Source organism: Wolffia australiana, chromosome 19 (assembly GCF_029677425.1).
Source record: "Wolffia australiana isolate 7733 chromosome 19, ASM2967742v1".
NCBI classification, from domain to species: domain Eukaryota; kingdom Viridiplantae; phylum Streptophyta; class Magnoliopsida; order Alismatales; family Araceae; genus Wolffia; species Wolffia australiana.
Window position 1 is genome coordinate 2,491,967 of NC_135853.1, and position 18,300 is coordinate 2,510,266.

The window sequence follows — 18,300 nt, forward strand, 5'->3', positions numbered from 1 at the left end:
ACAGATTAAGAGAATAGAGGGAACCTTGGAAAGAGATTAAGAGAGGCACACAGGGAGAGATGTAGATAGGGAATAATAGAGAGATGAATATAGAAACATATAGAGAGATTGATGAGTTTAAAACATATTATATTACATATTTAATTTTATTTTTTCTCTCCATTTTGTGTCCTCTTTATCATCCATTTTTGTCATCTCATCGTCACATCCCATTGTAAACCTCACAGTCGCATAGAACTTCCCAAACCAAAAAGGAACCAGTTTTTAGTCTTGTAAATCTGATAAATAAATCAAGCCTAGAGTTTTGCATAATCTTCAATAAACATGCACAAGATGACTCAAGGAGAGGAGGCTCCAGCACACAAGAACAACGAGCGCCGACACAGACGTTGGCGGCGCGGAGGCCCGGACACCAACCAAGAACCTGCACTCACCCACCGATGGGTCAACGGTGGTGACCAGACCTATCCCTCCAAAGTCGCAGCTGTTGGCGCGTTGACCCTGCAGCTGGTAGTAGCTGTTGAAGGCATATGACACGTTCCCCGGCCACGTCAGGTTCCCACACGACCCACCAGAGGCCAGCGCACTGCAGTCTGCAGTGGAGCACACGTCGGCAGCGGCAACAGATGCATTGACCAGGTCCTTATTGCCATCAGCCACACACCACCGAGACGGAAGATAGTCCACACCAGCAGCCCCCGCCAGCGGCTTTGACCCCTGCCCCAGATCAACACTATACTTGGCCTGCCCATCAAAGGTGAAAACCCCATAATGCCGGCTAACTCCGTTATCGCCGTCCCCAAGCCGGTTCTCGTCCAAGAGGCTAAAAACGTAAACTCCCAACGGTGGCTGCTTGGGCCTCAGCGGCGTCCCCCCGCCAAGCCAATCAATGAGCCCGCTCATGAAAGTCTGTGCATTCGCCACCGTAGCCGCCACCGCCCCGTCGGTGGGCCACCCAATCTTCCCCACCATTATGTCCATGTCTGTGTGGCCTGCCTTAGTCAACGCTGATGCCAGCGAGTCAACGACAGCAGAGAACAAGTCTGCATAGACGTGGCTGCCGTCGCAGAGAGGCCGGGGCGTTGACCGAAACAGGGCCTGATCCAAAGTGAAGGTTTGACTCTGCTGGAGGATGAGGAATGGGTCAACGTTGACCACAAAGGGTGCACCCTGGTCAGCGAGGAAGGCGAGGAGTTCACCCATGGTCTTGTTGAGGTCAACCCTGAAGTGGCCACTTGAGGGCAGGCTGGCATTTGTAAGGATTACGTCAGCATTACATGGAACCACGACTTTGACTTTTCTGGACGGCGTCGCCGCCGCCAGGGCGAGACGGATGTTGACGGCAGCGCCAACTGCAAAAGGGGCGTATTTGTCCCTGTTCCTCTGGAGGAATGGCTCGTCCCCCACGGCCACGTACCTGCAGTTGACGACATCAGTCAATGGTTGACCAACTATAAACAGAAAGAACACATCAGCTTCTTCCTCATCTAAATTCAAAACAGATTGTGATCTTGCCAGCAGCACATATTCTTGAATTTTGCTAGTATATTGAAACCAAAACTGGCTTGATTTGATTTTTCTGCAAGATCTAGCGATTGGAAGACGCGTGATCACTCAATTCAAATTCAGAAAGCCAGCGACAAGATCGTTTTACTTCCGAATCATCGCAGAAATCCAAATAAGGTTAGATATGGGGCAAGAAAATCTGCATCAAAGATTGATTTCATCCACCTGTTACGGTTAAAACTGCACGATTTCAAATCAAATTCAGTGAGCCAACGACACGATAAGATAATTCTCAAATCATCGGACAAATCCAATAATTTCTGATAAGGAACAACAGGAAAAGGTATCGAGATGATCTTTTGAGCAGAGATTTCGTTAGAAGAGGGATAGAACTCGGCTTACTCGATTCGGACATCGCCGGCACCGGCATTTCCAGTGATATGACGAGTGACATTCTCCTGCACCCAGCTCTCAGCGGCTTTCCTTGATAAATTTAGGGTTTCGAGCATGTCGTTGGGGACGCCGATCACCACCGAAATGCCGGTACGAGACAAGCTTCGAAGAACGAGGGGATCCGCGTCGCGGATCATAACGCGGGAGATGTTGTTACGCTTGAGCATTCCCGCCGCCACCTTCTCAGGAGGAAGAGGTTGGGACGACTCCGTGCCCCAAAAAACCCCAGTTTCTACCGCAATCAGACCTCTCAGATTCAGAAATAGCAGAAAACTTACAAGATAGATGCCTGCCGCCATTGAATCCGAACTCTGAGCTCTTCTTCTTCTTCAATTTCTTCTTCTTCTTCTTCCTCAATTTCCTCTTCTTCTTCAATTTCTTCTTGGGTGTTCTTCGAGTTCGAGCAGCTTCTACTGGTTTATATAGATCACTCTTCGACTGTGGAGCGGGATTTAAGGCCGTCCACGTGGATAGATAGACTAATCTGGACCGTCCAAAGCTTCAAACTGGTTTTCCCGCCGATTAAAAATAAACCTTCTATTTTGATTGATAAGATCGCGTGAGATAACGGTCAAAGTTGACTTTTCAGGAGTACGGACTGAATTTCAAAAAATTGGCCCCAATATTAATAGGGTTTGACCAGATCCAACCAGACCGTGGGTCCTCCATTTTAGGGTGGGCCGGTTTTCAAACAGGTTTAGGTCCAAGGGTCAAACCCGACGGGAAGTATATTATTTGATATTTTAAAAAATCCTAAAAAGATCAAATCAAACTGGACGGAGAGGTTTCTATTAGCTCATTGTAGAAGCCATATATTTGACCATCTATGGGCACCCACTTGTAGAGGATATTTAACATTACTATGAACAGATATTTTCTACTTTGACTTTGACATTGACTAGTCAACCTGAGCAGACCAGGACTGGTTCGGACCGGATTGGGACCGAACAAGAACAGATCGGAACCGGACCAAAGTTTAGGTAAGATTTTGTTTTTTGCTAACTACTTTTTGCCCGTCAGCGAATGAGCGAGATATTGAATGTCTGAGAAACTATGTGGGATGAAATCGGGGCGGTTTCAGATACTGGATATTCCATGGATATCATAGTGCTTACTATGCGTTGAATAGTCGTTCTGGGTTTCTATATCGAAATCTGTATCGCCTTGGTATCTGGATATCAGTTGTTTTCTCTAACAATGAGTTGTCCTATATGGAAGACGAAGAAACGTGTAGAAAAGTTGTGATAATATTTTAAGCTGACAAAAACTAGTGACAATTCCAGGTAACCTCAAACGCCTTTCACGTGATGCGCGATGTTCGGCCTTAGTAAATGTCCACCAGGTTGGGTGTCTGGGTGTCTCTGTTGACATTGACTTTGGTAATTGACTTGCCTCAGTTCAATACTTTTGGGCCCAAAATCAGTCAAATTATTCTAATATTATAATAAAATAATGAAAATGTAACATATGATAAAAACTATCATAGGAATACCATGTTGGATATAAAAAAAACCAATACCCAACACCAATATCCAGTACTGTCATTCAATCCTCCCAGAGGGGGACAGATGACGATACTGGGAGGGACGATAGTATCAGTACTGTAACAATCAATATCTAATGTCATTATCAAATATGCTCTCATAAAAATTGCACTGCACATAACCCCATGCTGTGTGAATGTGCAGTTTAGAGCAAATTAAAACAGTTACTTGTTCTCTTCCTCTCAGGTTTCTCTTTTTGCTCTCTCTTCTTTCCCTCCCTCTCTCTCTCTTGCTCACTCTTCTTTTCCTCTTCCTCTACTGTTCTTCTCTCACTTTCTCTCAATCATTCTTCTATCTCTCCCCCCTTCCCCGCCGCCCGAATCCCATCGCCGAACTCCCTCTATAGTTCAGATTCTGCCGTTGACTGCTTCTGCGCCACATTCGCCGAACTCCCTCTTTAGTGCAGATCACGGAGAACACACAAAGATCAAGAACAAGAAGAACACGATCACGGAGATAACCACCGGAGGCGAAAGGTCGATGATCCACCGGCGCTCTCTCTGCCGTCACTTCTTCAAAGACAATCTGAGATAGCGACTGTTCATCTTCGCCGGCCACCAACAAAAACTCTCTCCGATCAAAGAAGAAGATCACAGAAGAGAGATCGAGATCGAGATTGAGATCTTCTTCTTCCTATTCTTCTTCGCGCTTTTAATGGCCGGCGAGAGTGCTCTGATTTTGTTCTCAGTAATTCGATTAAACATACATTTCATGTTTCATGCTGTATATAGTTCGATCAGAAGTGCAATTCAAATTTAGTTTTTGAGATTTCGATCGGAAGTGCAATTTGAAGTTAGTTTTTGACGATTCGATCGGGAACACAATGCAAATTTTGTTTTTTTATGATTTCGATCATAAGCACTTTTTAGTTTTGTTTTTGAGGATACGATCAGAAGCGCAATTCAAATTTCATTTTCAACTATTCGGGAGGCAACTATTCGTTTTCAACTTCGGAGCAGCCTCCGAAGAATTCAACCACGGTCTTCATCATCCTCAAATCAACCGGCGCTTCCTTCTTCTCCCCCACCAATTTTTCCTCGCTCTATCTACAGTTTAGGGTTAGCGACGAGACCGCAGCCTTTGAATTTCTCAGGGCTCCTCCGGCACGCTGTCGATTTCCTTATGGATTCAAGTTGTTTTCGAATGCGATCAGAGTAGCAATTCAAATTTTATTTTCGATAATTCAATCACAGGTGCAATGCTAAATTAGTTTCCGAAATTTTGATCGAACATAATTTAAAATTTGTTTTTGATAATGCTCTCAGAAGCGCAATTTTAAGTTAGTTTTTGAAGATCCGATTGGACAAAAAATTCAAATTTCCTTTTTTAGAAGTCAATCAGAAGCGCAATTCAAATTTATTTTTTGAAATTTTGATCGGACATAATTTAAATTTCACTTTTGAAAATGCTCTCTGAAGTGCAATTTCAAGTTAATCTTCTAAGATCCGATCAGACACACAATTCAAATTTCCCTTTTAAGAATTCGATAAGAAGCTCAATTCAAGTGTTGTTTTCGAATGTGATCTGGGTAACAATTCAAATTTGTTTCCGATTATTTGATCAGAGGCACAATTCTAATTTAGTTTCCGAAATTTCAATCAGACATAATTTAAATTTCATTTTTGAAAATGCACTCAGAAGCGCAATTTTAAGCTAGTTTCGAATATCCGATCGGACACACAATTCAAATTTTCCTTCTAAGAACTCGGTCAGAAGCGCAATTCAAATTTAGTTTTGAAATTGCGAGCATTTCATTGATACTTAAGAATTCCTTTTAAGAATTATGAAATTTCTTTCCACCCCAAGAGAGCATTGCGAGCGGGCCACACTAGTATATCTCAATCATTCTTCTCTTGATTGCTTGTTGCCTTCTCTTCTCTCTCTCTCATTCTCTCTATCTTGATGGATCATTATTCTCTCTCTCACTCTCTTGCCATATCTTCTCTCTCCTACACTCTTCTCTTCCTCTCTCTCAATCGATCATTCTTCTATCTCTCTCCTTCTCTCTCTCTCTCTCTCTCCTCTCCAGTCTCATGATTGATCATTCCTCTCTCTCTCTCTCACTCTTCTCCTTGTTGAGAATCTTGAATTTTGAAGACGAACGAAGAATAGCAAGAGATTGAGAAAGGAGAAAGAGAAGGAGATAGAAGAGACACAAGAAGAGTTGAAGATCATTGTATTTCCCTTTAACTTGAACTTAACATTGGTTTGATATTTATAATACGTATATCGTAGTGGAAATAGCAAGTTACAGTTTAGTGTAAATATATCCGTTGTAACAGATTTACACCGGATATATTTCATTTAAAATCAAATCTGATCTGAGCCGTTATAACTGGATGGGTGCACCGATCACGACCGTTGATCGGTGCCGTGGACCCCTTCTTATAACGTTAAAGACAGATCTGATCTGATCCGTTATAACTGGATGGGTGCACCGATCACAACCGTTGATCAATGCCGTGTACGCATTGTTCCTAACGTATAGATGTGAATAGATCTTAGCCGTTATCATCCTAACTAATGTTGAATCCTATTCTATGTTTAAACCTATATTTAATCCTAAATATCTAAGCCTCTAACGAGTATAGATTATATATTCATTTTACTATCTAATCTTGATTAACCCCTAACTGGAGACTGTCACCGGGTCTTTCGAGTTTGAGACTCTTTCCTCAACACTCCTCTCTCACGATCGATCATTCTTTTCTATCTCTCTCTCTCAATCTTTGATCTTCTCTCACGATTGATCATTCTTCTCTCTCTCTCTCTCTCACTCTTCTATCTTCTCTCACGATCGATGATTCCTCTCTCTCTCACTCACTCGCTCGATCTTCTCTCTCTCACTCATTCACTTGACCTTCTGTCTATCTCTCTCTTCTCTCGCCCTCTCTCTTGATCAATCAATCTTTTCTCTCTCACTCGTCCAATATTATATATATCTCAATCAATCATTCTTTTCTCTCTCACTTGCTCGCTCACTTAGTATTCTCTCGCTCACTTCACCTTCTCTCCCTCTCTCTCTATCTACCTATTGTAAAGAATTCTCGATAGAGTTTGAAGAAGAAGAAGATGAAATGGAGTAGAAGAAAGAGAAGAGAGAGAGAAGTTGAGAGGGAAGAATGACAACGAACAATCTTGAATATCGATTGTTTATTAATCCTCAAATTTAACAGACAATGTTTGTTCATATTTATAGTCATAGTGTGATACTATAAATAGTAATGTTTCTGTTTTAATCATAGCCGTTATAACTGTGTAACGGCTATGTTAAAAACAAATTCTAGCCGTTAGATCAACAGGAATGTTTCCTATTCTATGTTTAATCCTGACCGCTAGATTGAATCCTATTCTATATGGAATCCTATATTTAATCCTAGCCGTCTATTCTCATAACGAGTATATAGATATTTGGGTTTTAACTAACTAATGGATTAAAAATCCTAAGGTTCTCCGTGTGGTCGCCTTCGCTGACTTGTCTGGTCCAGCATTCCTTAACACCTATCTCTAGATCTTCTTATCTCTCGCCTGCTCCTCTCCATCTTGCTTTCTCTCGCTCACTCCTCTCTCTTGATTGATCTTCTCTCTCACCCACTCTTCTCTCCCTCCTCTCTATTGGTCACTCCTCTCCCTATCTCTCTCAATCATTTGAAGCCTAAGTTTGCAATCATTCTTGCGAATTTGTGCAATGTGTGATGCAAATTTCTTTACACCCTTTGCTACTCTCAAACACTGTATCTCTCACTTTTTATCTATCAATCTCTATCTCTACATCTATCTCTCGTTACTTCTGCTCTCTCAATCTCTGTCTCTCCCTCTTTTTCTCTCACAATCTCCATCTCTCTCTTTCTCTCTCAATCTCTATATTTTCTCTTTCTCTCACTCTCCCATCTCTCTCCTTTTTTCTCTCAATCTCTATCGCTCTGATTTTTTTCCTCCCTGAATCTCCATCTCTTTGTATGTTTCTCTTTCTTATCTCTATGTTTCTCTCTCTCTCAACATCTATATCTTTCTCTCCCTCTTTTCTCTAAGTATCTCTCTCTCTCTCTCTCGTTGGAAATATATGCGGCTTGGAAGCCAATTTTACATTCCACGTCTTATTTAATATACATAAATATAAAATATTCATTATAATGTGCCTGCTTTCTCTCTCACACCATGTCTCTCTCACTCTCTCTCTCTTTCTCTAGCTCTCTTTCATTTTCTTGCTCGCAATCTCTCCCTCTTATTCTCTCTTTCTCTTGCTCTATTTCTTTTTCTCCCTCGAAATCTCTCTTTCTCTCTAATTTTTTTTGTCTATTTATATATTTCTCTGAATCTCTATGTTCTGTATTTCTCTCTATCTTCATTCCTCTCTCTTTTTCTCTCTCAATCTCTCTCTCTCTCTCTCTCATTCTATTAATCTCAATCTATATCTACTTTTCTCTCTCTCTCTCTATCTCCAACCATCTCTCCCTCTTTTTCTCTCTCTTAATCTCCATCTCTTTTCTCCCTTTCTAACACTCTCCCTCTCATTTTCTCTTTTTCTGTCCCTCTCTCTCTCAGTTTCTCTTCTAATCTCTCTCTCACAATCTCTTTTTTTCTTTCTCTGAATATCTATCCCTTTCTCACATGTTTTCTTTCTCAATCTCTATCCCTCTTTCAATCTATGTCTCTCTCTCTCTCTCTCACGTACATCCTCCCCATTATCTCTCTTCCTCCATGAGTCCTCTTTATCTTTCTTTCACGCACACATATACACCTTACTTTATATATCTCTCTCTCACCCTCAAACATACACCCTCCCTCTCTCTCTCTCTCTCTCACACACACACCCTCCCTCTTTATATCTCTCTTGTTCTCTCCCACATCTCCCTCTCTATCTCTCTCCCTCCTTGCCTCCTTTGTTTCTCTCTCTTTCTCTCTGCCCGTCTCCTTTAGTCTCAATGACTCATCCCCCGAGAAGCGAAAATTTGGAAGATGTGGGAAACAGAATTTCAGAGAGAGTGACATAAGAGATAGGGAATGGAGTAGTTGTCAAGAGGAAGACGGAGGAGGAGAAGAGAACTTGCGTCCATGGATAGCCTGCTCGGCCTCGGCTCTCTTCTGGGCATCTCTCTTGGCCTTGCGCCGGGTGTATCTCTCCTCCGAGTTGTCGCGAACTCTTTCCATGACAACATCGAAGCCAGGTATGGTACGCTCCAGCTTGTTGTACACTCTGTAGCTCAGATTGTAGAAGGTCCTGAACAGGCGCTGCCAGGAAGGAAACAAAAATCAGAACCGATGCGTAATGTGAGATGAAGTTGGTGATAATAATGACGATGATGATAATTACTATGAGGAATACGTAGACGACGACGATGATGATGATGATGAATAAGAAAAATAAGACAATGAGGATGACAATGAAAAGAAGATGAAGGACATGGTGAGGCTGATGACGATGATGATGATAGTGAAGCTAAAGTAGTAGTAGAAGAAGACAATGATGATGATAATGATGACGGCAACGACGACGACGACGACGACGATGATGATGATGATGAAAAGGAATAAGAAGAAGAGGATGCTGATGATAATGATGATGATGACAATGATGACCTTGACATCCTTGTTCCAATGGCGGATATAGGGCGGCCCAGTGGTGTAAGCGCCCAGCGGCTCCCTGTACCACTCTCCCCCATAAGTGATCTTATCCATGGCCTGCTCCACGCTGAGCACCTCCCATGGCCTCAACCCAGGGATGATATTCGCCAGCCGGTTTCTGCAAAACAAATCCAACAGAATCAAACCAGGATGGAGATGGAGAAACAAAGAACACAAGCAAGATAACTCTCTCTCTCTCCTCTTGTGGCAGAAAACAAAAGGCAAATGTAGAAGAAGCCCAGAAACCCACAAGAGGAAGAAGATAACTCCTGCTTAGCACAACCATCAGACCGCAGTATGGAAACAAAACAGACGGATAAGCTAATTTGTAGAGATGCCCGCCTCACAAACCCCTCCCAGGACCAGTAAGGGACAGATAGATGGGAGAGTCATCCCATACCAATTCCTTCCCCATGCCATTTCTGTCCTGAACTGGTTCTGTCCTACGGTATCCATCCATGTACCGTTTGGGATCTGGACCTTCCATTTGGGATGGGATATGATGACGGCATTGGACGGAACGGATGACAGTTCATTATTTGTCCCTGAACCTTATCCATGGATGTATACTGCATTTCATCCCAGACTGCAGGATGTTGGTTGGGAAAGAGCTTATCCCGTCCCCTCCCAGGAGATATCAAAGCCTACTAAACTGTGGAAGAAGAAAAAGACTTAAAGGAAGAAAGAATTTGGCACCTTAGTTCCTTGGGAATGAACTTGTTGGGCATATGATCAGATTCAAGGATGGAGGTCAGCTCGGAGCCGCTGGCCCAGAGGAAGAGGGCATGGCTCGGCGTTCTCACTCCAGGCCAGATACCATCGTTGGCTTGCAGCACTGCCATGTCTCTCCTTTTGCTCTCAATGGCCTCATCCTGCAGCTGTTTGTACGTCTTCTTCTCAAACCCTTTGAGAGGCACCATTGGGGACATTCCCTTCTGAAGCTTGTGGAGAAAAGCCGTCGCCGCCGCACCTAACCTCACTGCACCAAGAGCATTATCCCAAATCTCCATGAGAAACCATAGACTGTGAGTGTTTTTTCTTCCATAATTTGACTTAATTCCACTGCACAAGAATTTTGAACAATTTTTCATGTTTAAATGAAGATTTATGACGCTGATAAGGTTGAACCAGTCAGATGGAGATATAAAAAGAAAAAGCAAGATAACCCTGATCGGTGTCTGCAAAATCATAAGATCCTTGAAAACAACATAATTTTTTTTACAAGGCAAAATAAGGATGGTATTTTCCTTGATTTTTCAATGCATATTTTTGGAAGAAAGTTTCAAGGCCTTTTTTGATAAAGATAATTCTATATATCCATGTGTAACATTGCCTACGACTATTTTCCATTCCAAATTGGTCTAAATTCTATATGATGTTTTTTTTTGAAGAAAAATTCTATACAATGCTGTAGGGTTTTCGAGAAATTTTCAAGCTTTGACGAAGATTTGTGGTACTGATAAACTTAAATCGATCTGAAAATAAAATAAACATAATAGTTTAAAATAAGATGGGAATCTGCAAGATGATTAAACCGTTTGAAATAAGATAATTATTAAGAGACAAAATTAAGAAGGAATTTTCCTAGATATTCATGACAACCTTTGAAGAACATAATCCAAAATGTCTAGGAGGAACATTGCCTTAGGCTACTTCTCCGTACATAATTTGTCTAAATTCTTCTGTATATATTAGATTTTTTCATAAATTTTCACGCTATGGTGAATTTTTATGATTTGTGATATAAGATTTGTCATTTTGAGTAGGATTTTTTTAAGAACCATATTTTGAGACTAGGCAGACCTTCCCACGTGGCAATCGCCTTCTCCAGGCCATAGACCATGCCAATAGGCGCCCACTCGTCCATGTCTTCCCCCCAAATAAAAGTGTGGGTGTCGATTATCCCTCCCGCCCATGCAGTTTTAAGTGTTATGAGCTCCAATGGTCCCCTCGTTCGACCCAACCTATCCTTGTAGTACCAGCCACCACTCCTCATGATGACTGGGAAAAAAAACAAAATTAGACTTAACCCAGGATTAAGATAAAAAAATAAACTAAAAAACGAAATTGTAGAATAAAAAAAAAAAACATTACAAGAAATTTACTGCACTGGGGGGAACAAAAAGAATTGACTGGTTCGGAGGAAGAATTCAAACAACAAGAGTCGCCAATTTAGCCCGGCATTCCAAATATCCATTTAAACATTTCATATGAGTTTAACATTAATCCATTAAATTTATCATGGAATACTAAAGATAAACTAAAAGGAACATAAACCACATGTGATCACTCGGCAGAAGAGAAAATCTTTCCTGCCATCATTTCACCCCATATCTGTGATTAAGTGAGAGAGAAACCTACTTCCATCATATCTGTGATTAAATTTATTCTTCAGTAAAAAGTTGCAAACAATCTTCTCCCTCAGACATCCAGATGGAAATCTAGTTTGACACATAAACCTGTGATGAAAAGTGAGAAAGACCTTCCCATTACACAAAAGTTTCTTACAGACAGATCTTTGATTTAGATTTTCTCTCTTCTGTAACAAAATCACAGTAACCTTCTCTCTCTGATGTGTCCACACGACAATCCGATCATAAATCTGTGAAGAAGAGAGAGAAAACTCTACTTCTTCCTACATAGAAAATTTCCATGAATCCAGATTAACAAGGAAATCATGAATTCACTCATGCGAATCTCATCAGAAGCCACCTCCCCTCTTAAATCCATAAAAAAAACAACCGAAGAAGAAGCAGAAAAGAAACATAGAAAGCAGAGAAACTCACAGTCATAGTAACGCTTCTCCAGGCGCTTATACCCAATAGCCTGAGCAACATCAATGGGCCTTCCAGGTGGATACGGCCGCTGCCTGAACCCCCACAACCCAAAGAAGAACTGCCTCGCAAAATCCCAAAACTTATCCGACGCCTCCTTCTTCGTCTTGATCGCCTTCCTCGGCATCGGACGCCCATCCGGCCCAGGAACGTTAGGCAGCTTCTTCCACAACTCCCTGTCCTCCTTCCTGAAGGGCCTCGCATTCTCCTCCAGCTCCATCTCATTGATCGAATCCGCAATCTCCTCCGCGCGTCTGAGGAACTGCACGACGGGGCTTTGGCGGAATTCGGCCCACCATAGCTCGTTCTCGGCCTTCTCCTCGGGAGAGGCGGCCGACTTGTCGTCGAAGACGGGGTCTTCGGCGAGGATTTTGTCCACGAGAGGGGATTTGCGGAAGTCGGGGCGGGCCTCGCATTCCCAGAAGAACTGATCGAGCATTTGGGTATAAGGGCCGCTGGATTCTTCGGCGGGGGCGGAGGCGGAGAGAATGGGGGAGTTGGAGGAGGAGGAGTCCTTGGGCTTGGAGAAAGATAGGTTTTTTCCGCCGATGAAGGCGAATTTGGGGGCGGCGCCTCCGCCGGAGGGCTTGGGAAGCCAGTTATCGCCGAACCAGCTCGCGTTCAGCGAACCCATCGCCGCCGCGCCGAGCTTCGGAGCAGAGCTTCGGAGGAAGAAGAAGAAGATAACATTGCTGGAGGAAGAACAGGGTTTAAATCCTTTTTTTGGTTCATCCCTGAAATTTCTTTTATGAAAAGTCTGAGAGAATTTTAGAAAAAAAAAACTCCAAAGAAATTATGTTAGATCATGTGAATGATTTGTGTTTAGGTGGGTTTTTGAGTGGGTTTTCAACACTTTGTATGAATAGCGGGCTCCTCTCGGAATGCTCACTTGACTCTCTCACTCTCTTGTTGGCCAATCAGCCTCACTCTCTTATCTGTGTACCGCGGCATGGGGTGAATAGACAGCAGTTGGCTCGAGTCCCCCACTGCATTCCCCCATCAGGCTCCGCCCTTCTACATACACAGATAGAGAGTGAGTGAATAAAGAAAAAAGTCCTTGATTTATGACGCGAGCCCGAGATGTTGACTTACTCGTAGTGGGCCTCCTCGTCGACGATAAAGTTCCAGCTCTCCCCCGTCGTGCTCTTCCCGTATTTATGAACACGCTGCAAATGGAGAGGCACCGTGATTAACTAAAAGCATAATCAAGGATCGGGAGCCAAGGAGCTACCCAGAAGCAAGGTGCTCTTCTCCCCAAGCTCTCGACCATCCTAGAGATATTTTAAAAACAAATAATTACTCAATATTCATCCGTGGGAGATATATGCCACGTCTCTCCTTTTGGGGCACCGACGCCAGAGAAGAATCTCTCTTCCCACTTGTCCCCCCACTTAGTGCTGGTTTCTGTTTCCGTCTCTCTGTAATCAAGGAGCTAGATCTTTGTTTCTGTCTGCTAGGGGGGCCCGCTGGCACTGCTCGCTTGGGGTATGGAGAGAAGATGGTGAGGGAGAAAGAATTTCTTCAGCACCGGAGGTTGAATTTAGTGATTAGAGGCATTCATGCAAATCATGTGTAAGATGAACAACAAAAATTGAAAGAAAAAGTGAATATTAGGAATATTATGTAGAGAGTGAAAACCAGAAATTTTGTTATTGTTATTTAAGAACTTCAGCAGAATGATGGAAAACATTGATGGAATAATAGATGAATAAAGAGGCCTAATTGATCTTCAAACTTAAATATCTTTGATTTCTTTTCTTTTCTTTTTTATGAATTACAAAATATCTTCGATTTCTAAGGGGTGTTGTTTCTGAGATATTCCCTAGAGAGAGTGGAGTTTGAATTCAGGCATCCAAATAATCCAGTATGCCAAATATTTTGATTTATCTCAAAACTAACTGGAATATCTTCAATATCTTAGAAACCTCATTTACCGGAAATTTCTACACAATTCGATACAAACAGAATTCCGCTTTTGTGAAAGTAAGAAATCAACAGAGTGGCATTAATAAGTTTGTAGATCGATAGATAAAAAAATGATGACTAAAGAACCGAAGGAGAATGTGGTTTTAATACCTTGGACTTTTCCTCGATAGCGGAAAACTGGCGGATCCGCCATCACAAACCGACATGAGGCGCCAGGATATCTTCGGCTAGCCAATTCCGCCTTCAAATCGGTTATCTCATGACCTAGGATTTTCCTCTTCCTCTCCCATAACCTCCAATTGTCAACCAGTTCATCGTACTCTTGCAAAACCCTAGATTGAAGTCCCTCACGTAGTAGACTCCATTTCTTTCCCTGTTCATCTCCACCAAGGAATTTGAGAGATTCGAGGAAGGATCTCGCGTATTTCCTCTCGGCCCTTTTTCTGTCAGTTGCATCGACAATGGCAGAGTTCAAAGAAGGAAAGGTGTCCATCATATCCGCGGCAATCTTAGAGGAAGCTACATATATTATTGGTTCTCCGCTGTTCTCCATTTCGAATTAGGGTTTTGTTGCAGCAGTTTGGGCTGGGCAACTAGAAATGGTGGATTTGTCACCTTCTACCTGCCATCTCCTACTAGGAAACCTCTGTGTAAACAACGTTAGTCACAATGGGTCGATTCGTGCGGCCATCGCAGAACACGATTCCTATCAAGTCAATCCGCATCCTTGAGAGAGCGACGTAGAGTTTGTCGTGAGTAAAAAGCGGGTTCGGTAGATATAACCCCACCGTGTCAAGAGTCTGACCCTGGCACTTGTTAATCATCATGGCAAAGGCGAGTCAAACTGGAAACTCGAGGCGCTTGAATCAAAATGGAAGCCTCGATTCAGACGGGTATAGCGCGATCCGTGGTAGGAGATGGACCTTGCCGTAGAAATTTCCTTGGGTGAAGATTGTGGCTTGCAGCATTGTCGGAAAAACTCCGTCCACTCGAAGCCTGGTCCCGTTGAATAGACCTTGCATGGTGTTCAATTTTTGGAGAAGGATCACGATGCACCCGATCTTGAGTTGTAGCTTGTGGAGCGGCATTGTTGCATCATCAATCGTGTTGAGGAACTCGATTGGGTAGAGGGATTCATTGTTGACTTCTCCAGGAGGGATTGCGTCAAAGCCAAAGTACTCCACTTCACCGAGGAAGAGGTCGAGCATCATGTTATTGACCTTGACCACATCATCGTCCAGAGGCGTCAAAATCGTCTTCTCTGTCAACTGAGTTGTGTCATCTTCAAAGGTGCCATACACCTGAGCAATCAGCTCCGGTAGTGAGGAGACGCGCTGAATCTCAATAGGAAGATCAACATCAGGGCCAACGCTTCTTTCTCCGATAGTAAGTAAGAACTTGCTCCACGCTTGTTGGTCGGGCGACATGCGAACATTGGATCGGAGGCAAAAAACTTAGCATTGGCGCCATACATCGCTTTGGTTGAGGGATGAACGGACGCTCAATGAGCGTGAGCCTTTCGGTATGACTGGAAGCATTTGTTTGAAGTCGCCTCCCATCACGACGACCTTGCCGTTGAAAGGAACCATTTCCAAACTTGCATCGATGCTTTTCATCACATCTCAAACTGATCGATCTAACATCTTGTACACTTGGCAGTGCATCATTGGCGCTTCGTCCACAATTATCATGCTTGTTGACTGAATTTGACGGCTGATTTTGGAGTCAGGTGAGATTTCACACGTTGAGATGTGAGTGACGGGAATCAGAATCCTGAATGTTGAGTTTTGCATTCGCCTTCCATCTAGAAGAAGTGCCGCGATACCACTAGTCGCAGTCAAGATGGCATTGCGGTGAGAGGCCTTGATCTGCGCGAGAATAGTTGAGTAGAGAAACATCTTCCCAGAGCCCCCATACCCATAAGTAAAGATGACCTTGGCCGTAGCACGTTCTGTCGATTCGATGGCTTCGAATACTACGTCATACAGTTGTCATTATTCTTCGTTCAGCCTGCCTTGTAGGTGTTCCGCCGTAAAGATCACAAGCAAGATGTCGTTTCCTTGGCTTGGCCCCCATTCTGTGTCTGTTAGTGGGAGTTCGACGCCTTGGGGCAACGATGGGAACGCTGCGAGCGAAGATCCATTGTGGTTGAGGATTGACTCAAGCGCGCTCAACACTTCTTGCCGTATCTCTTTAGTCATTTGTGAAGCACCGTTTGTGAAACGGATGTCCTCCGACATGGTGTTAAGGTACTTCTCGAGAAGCACATCTGGTTGTGAGATGTCATAGTAGAGTAGCATCATCGCGAAGAGCTTGCGAACTGGACGTGGAGAAGCAATGCCTAATACCAACGCAAGATCGTTGTCAAACTCTTCGTTGAACTCGAGTAGGCCACCGGCTTAAGTAGCTCTTTGATACATGTCGCAGACAACACCATCAATGGTGCACAAATCTTCGTAACACGTTGCACCTAGAACGTGATGGAGCATCAACTGGAGGTAGTATCACGTAGTGTCGCGAGGGCTCATGAAGTGCACCCTTCTGATACACAACAGTCGCTGACGTCGTGACCAACAACGAGTGGAATTGATCCACGGGTACTACGACGGGAAGTCAGAGTACATTGTCAGCTTGGCGACTGTCTTATGGATGCTCCCTATTGTACTCTGTGAGGGGTGTGCGTGCCGACCTGTCCATGGTGTCACTAACCAGTTCATCTTCAGCATACACCACAGATTACATATTCTCGTCGTGAACTTGGAGGGCATACATACTTGGATACATCTTATGCATGCTGAATTCACAGATCCGCCAAAAAGCCTTCGATTCATATATGTATCGTGCATCGAGATACTGTTGGGCTTCATCGCGTGACGAAGGCTCTTGAGCTGCACCAGCGACGGTACCGTCACTTGGGGCATCCTTCGAAGCTACTCAGGCATGAATGCAGTCATGGCCATTGTAGACATACTTGTACATGTACTTCACCGACCGGATGGAAGAGCAGCTTTCCACGTTGATGTGGCAATTGAAGACCTTGCACAAGAACTTGTTGTACGGAATAACCCAGCGGTTTTCGATGAGATGCGAACCCTTTTGGACGACGTGGCCATCATTACAGTGCTGGTAGAGAGGGTACCCATTGTTGTTGACTTGGGTTGAGCTGATGAACTCCTTGGGAAAATTCTTGGAGCACTTTCCATCCTTCATACATGGGCATCTTGGGTTTGCAAAACTGCAAGGGCCATGTATCATATGTGTCATTACATAGTCAAACAACTCCTTGTCGCTAGGATCTGGTTACTCGACACAGATGATTTTGTCGATGCCTTCAGGAGTCTTCGGCTTGTACGAATCATCCGGTATCCAGAGCAAGTGTGCGTGTGGGAGACCACGCGTCTGAAACTCGACGACGTACACACGACCTTTAACTTTGCCGAATATTTTCTTGTCGATGATCAAATGGAGGAGCTCCTTCAGTTTCAACCAGAAAATGCGACAACAGAGATCGAATTGATCTTGCGCCTTCTGGCCAGATAGCAGAGCTTCCCTGATCTCGGGCCAGTTCGGGTTTCAAGTCATTGCAATGAACAAATCTGGCTTTCCCATCTATTGTACAATGGCCATGGTATAGTGGTACAACCCTTGCATGTAGTGCGAGCTGATGGTGAAGGAAGGGGGGGGGGGGAGAATGATCATCCTCCCTACGAGCGCGACAACATCGTTGACGACAACTTGATCAATTAACCCTTGGTAGAGGCTTGCATGCAACGTCGCCTGCTTGTAGCGAACCCACAACAAGAAAGATTCTTCAATCTTGGTGTAAGCATCCACAATATATTCTTGAAACAACTAGCTAGAAAGATGATGCATCTCGAACCATCAAGTGGAAGGCATAAAACTGGTTCATCATCACCTTGCTTCTTTCCTTCAATTGCAGGCTCCACCTCAGACTGGCATACGAAAAGAGCAGTACAAAATGGAGTGGATCATACTTCCTGTCGAGCTGACTCACGAACTGCAGGCCCCCACCACGCATCCGAAGAACAATGTTTTGCCTTCCATCCCCTTTGTTTCTGTCTCCAATCACAAGAACACCAACTTTAGAGCTTGTGGGTTGATCATAACGACGGCCACATACACAAGCCTTGTTGACTCGTAGCTCAAACTCTTGGGTGGATGAGGAGTGAAGCGTTTCTTCATTGTTCACTTGAAAGTGGCGAACAAAGGGATTGGCCATAGTTGGCGCATCGTGGATCTTTTCAAGGATGCTGCAATGCAGATCGGGGAAGATTGAGCTTCGTAGGTCGATCTGGTAGTCCGTGTCATAGATGTAGATTTGAGCAAAGTAGGGAGCGTGACCAACGAGGGGCAGCAAAGCATTAGGTATCCGATGATAGACACCGCCTTAG

At 43.7% G+C, this 18,300-nt stretch overlaps 4 protein-coding genes across 4 annotated transcripts; all 4 read right to left on the minus strand.

The window, feature by feature from the left end:
* Positions 1 to 279: 279 nt before the first annotated feature.
* Positions 280 to 2,362, minus strand: LOC144715498 (O-Glycosyl hydrolases family 17 protein). Its single transcript, XM_078590430.1, has 2 exons — positions 1,909 to 2,362; positions 280 to 1,417 (listed from the first exon to the last, which is right to left on the minus strand). Exons 1-2 carry the CDS (start codon positions 2,256 to 2,258, stop codon positions 316 to 318), a joined length of 1,452 nt encoding a protein of 483 aa, XP_078446556.1. The 5' UTR covers positions 2,259 to 2,362; the 3' UTR covers positions 280 to 315.
* Positions 2,363 to 8,433: 6,071 nt separating this feature from the next.
* LOC144715895 (histone-lysine N-methyltransferase ATXR3-like protein) lies at positions 8,434 to 14,441 on the minus strand. The gene is made up of 7 exons (XM_078590897.1): positions 14,067 to 14,441; positions 13,055 to 13,128; positions 11,915 to 12,696; positions 10,932 to 11,129; positions 9,825 to 10,107; positions 9,084 to 9,246; positions 8,434 to 8,735 (listed from the first exon to the last, which is right to left on the minus strand). Exons 1-7 carry the CDS (start codon positions 14,439 to 14,441, stop codon positions 8,520 to 8,522), a joined length of 2,091 nt encoding a protein of 696 aa, XP_078447023.1. The 3' UTR covers positions 8,434 to 8,519.
* Positions 14,442 to 14,754: 313 nt separating this feature from the next.
* LOC144715896 (uncharacterized) lies at positions 14,755 to 15,315 on the minus strand. The gene has a single exon (XM_078590898.1). The coding sequence runs from the start codon at positions 15,313 to 15,315 to the stop codon at positions 14,755 to 14,757; it is 561 nt and encodes a 186-aa protein (XP_078447024.1).
* Positions 15,316 to 16,822: 1,507 nt separating this feature from the next.
* LOC144715897 (uncharacterized) lies at positions 16,823 to 18,128 on the minus strand. The gene is made up of 4 exons (XM_078590899.1): positions 17,769 to 18,128; positions 17,532 to 17,665; positions 17,193 to 17,438; positions 16,823 to 17,123 (listed from the first exon to the last, which is right to left on the minus strand). The coding sequence occupies exons 1-4, from the start codon at positions 18,126 to 18,128 to the stop codon at positions 16,823 to 16,825; spliced, it is 1,041 nt and encodes a 346-aa protein (XP_078447025.1).
* Positions 18,129 to 18,300: the final 172 nt, after the last annotated feature.

Coding starts and splice junctions, on each gene's coding strand:
- LOC144715498 (XM_078590430.1), bottom strand. CDS start 2,258: ATGGCGGCAGGCATCTATCTTGTAAGTTTTCTGCTATTTCTGAATCTG. Junction 1,418..1,908: donor GCCGGCGATGTCCGAATCGA/GTAAGCCGAGTT, acceptor CGTCAACTGCAG/GTACGTGGCCGTGGGGGACG.
- LOC144715895 (XM_078590897.1), bottom strand. CDS start 14,441: ATGGAGAACAGCGGAGAACCAATAATATATGTAGCTTCCTCTAAGATT. Junction 10,108..10,931: donor GGCGATTGCCACGTGGGAAG/GTCTGCCTAGTC, acceptor CTCTTGGTGCAG/TGAGGTTAGGTGCGGCGGCG. Junction 9,247..9,824: donor TTCATTCCCAAGGAACTAAG/GTGCCAAATTCT, acceptor TTTGTTTTGCAG/AAACCGGCTGGCGAATATCA.
- LOC144715896 (XM_078590898.1), bottom strand. CDS start 15,315: ATGTCGCCCGACCAACAAGCGTGGAGCAAGTTCTTACTTACTATCGGA.
- LOC144715897 (XM_078590899.1), bottom strand. CDS start 18,128: ATGGCCAATCCCTTTGTTCGCCACTTTCAAGTGAACAATGAAGAAACG. Junction 17,439..17,531: donor AGCTCGCACTACATGCAAGG/GTTGTACCACTA, acceptor GCCCGAGATCAG/GGAAGCTCTGCTATCTGGCC. Junction 17,124..17,192: donor GACAAAATCATCTGTGTCGA/GTAACCAGATCC, acceptor TGGCCCTTGCAG/TTTTGCAAACCCAAGATGCC.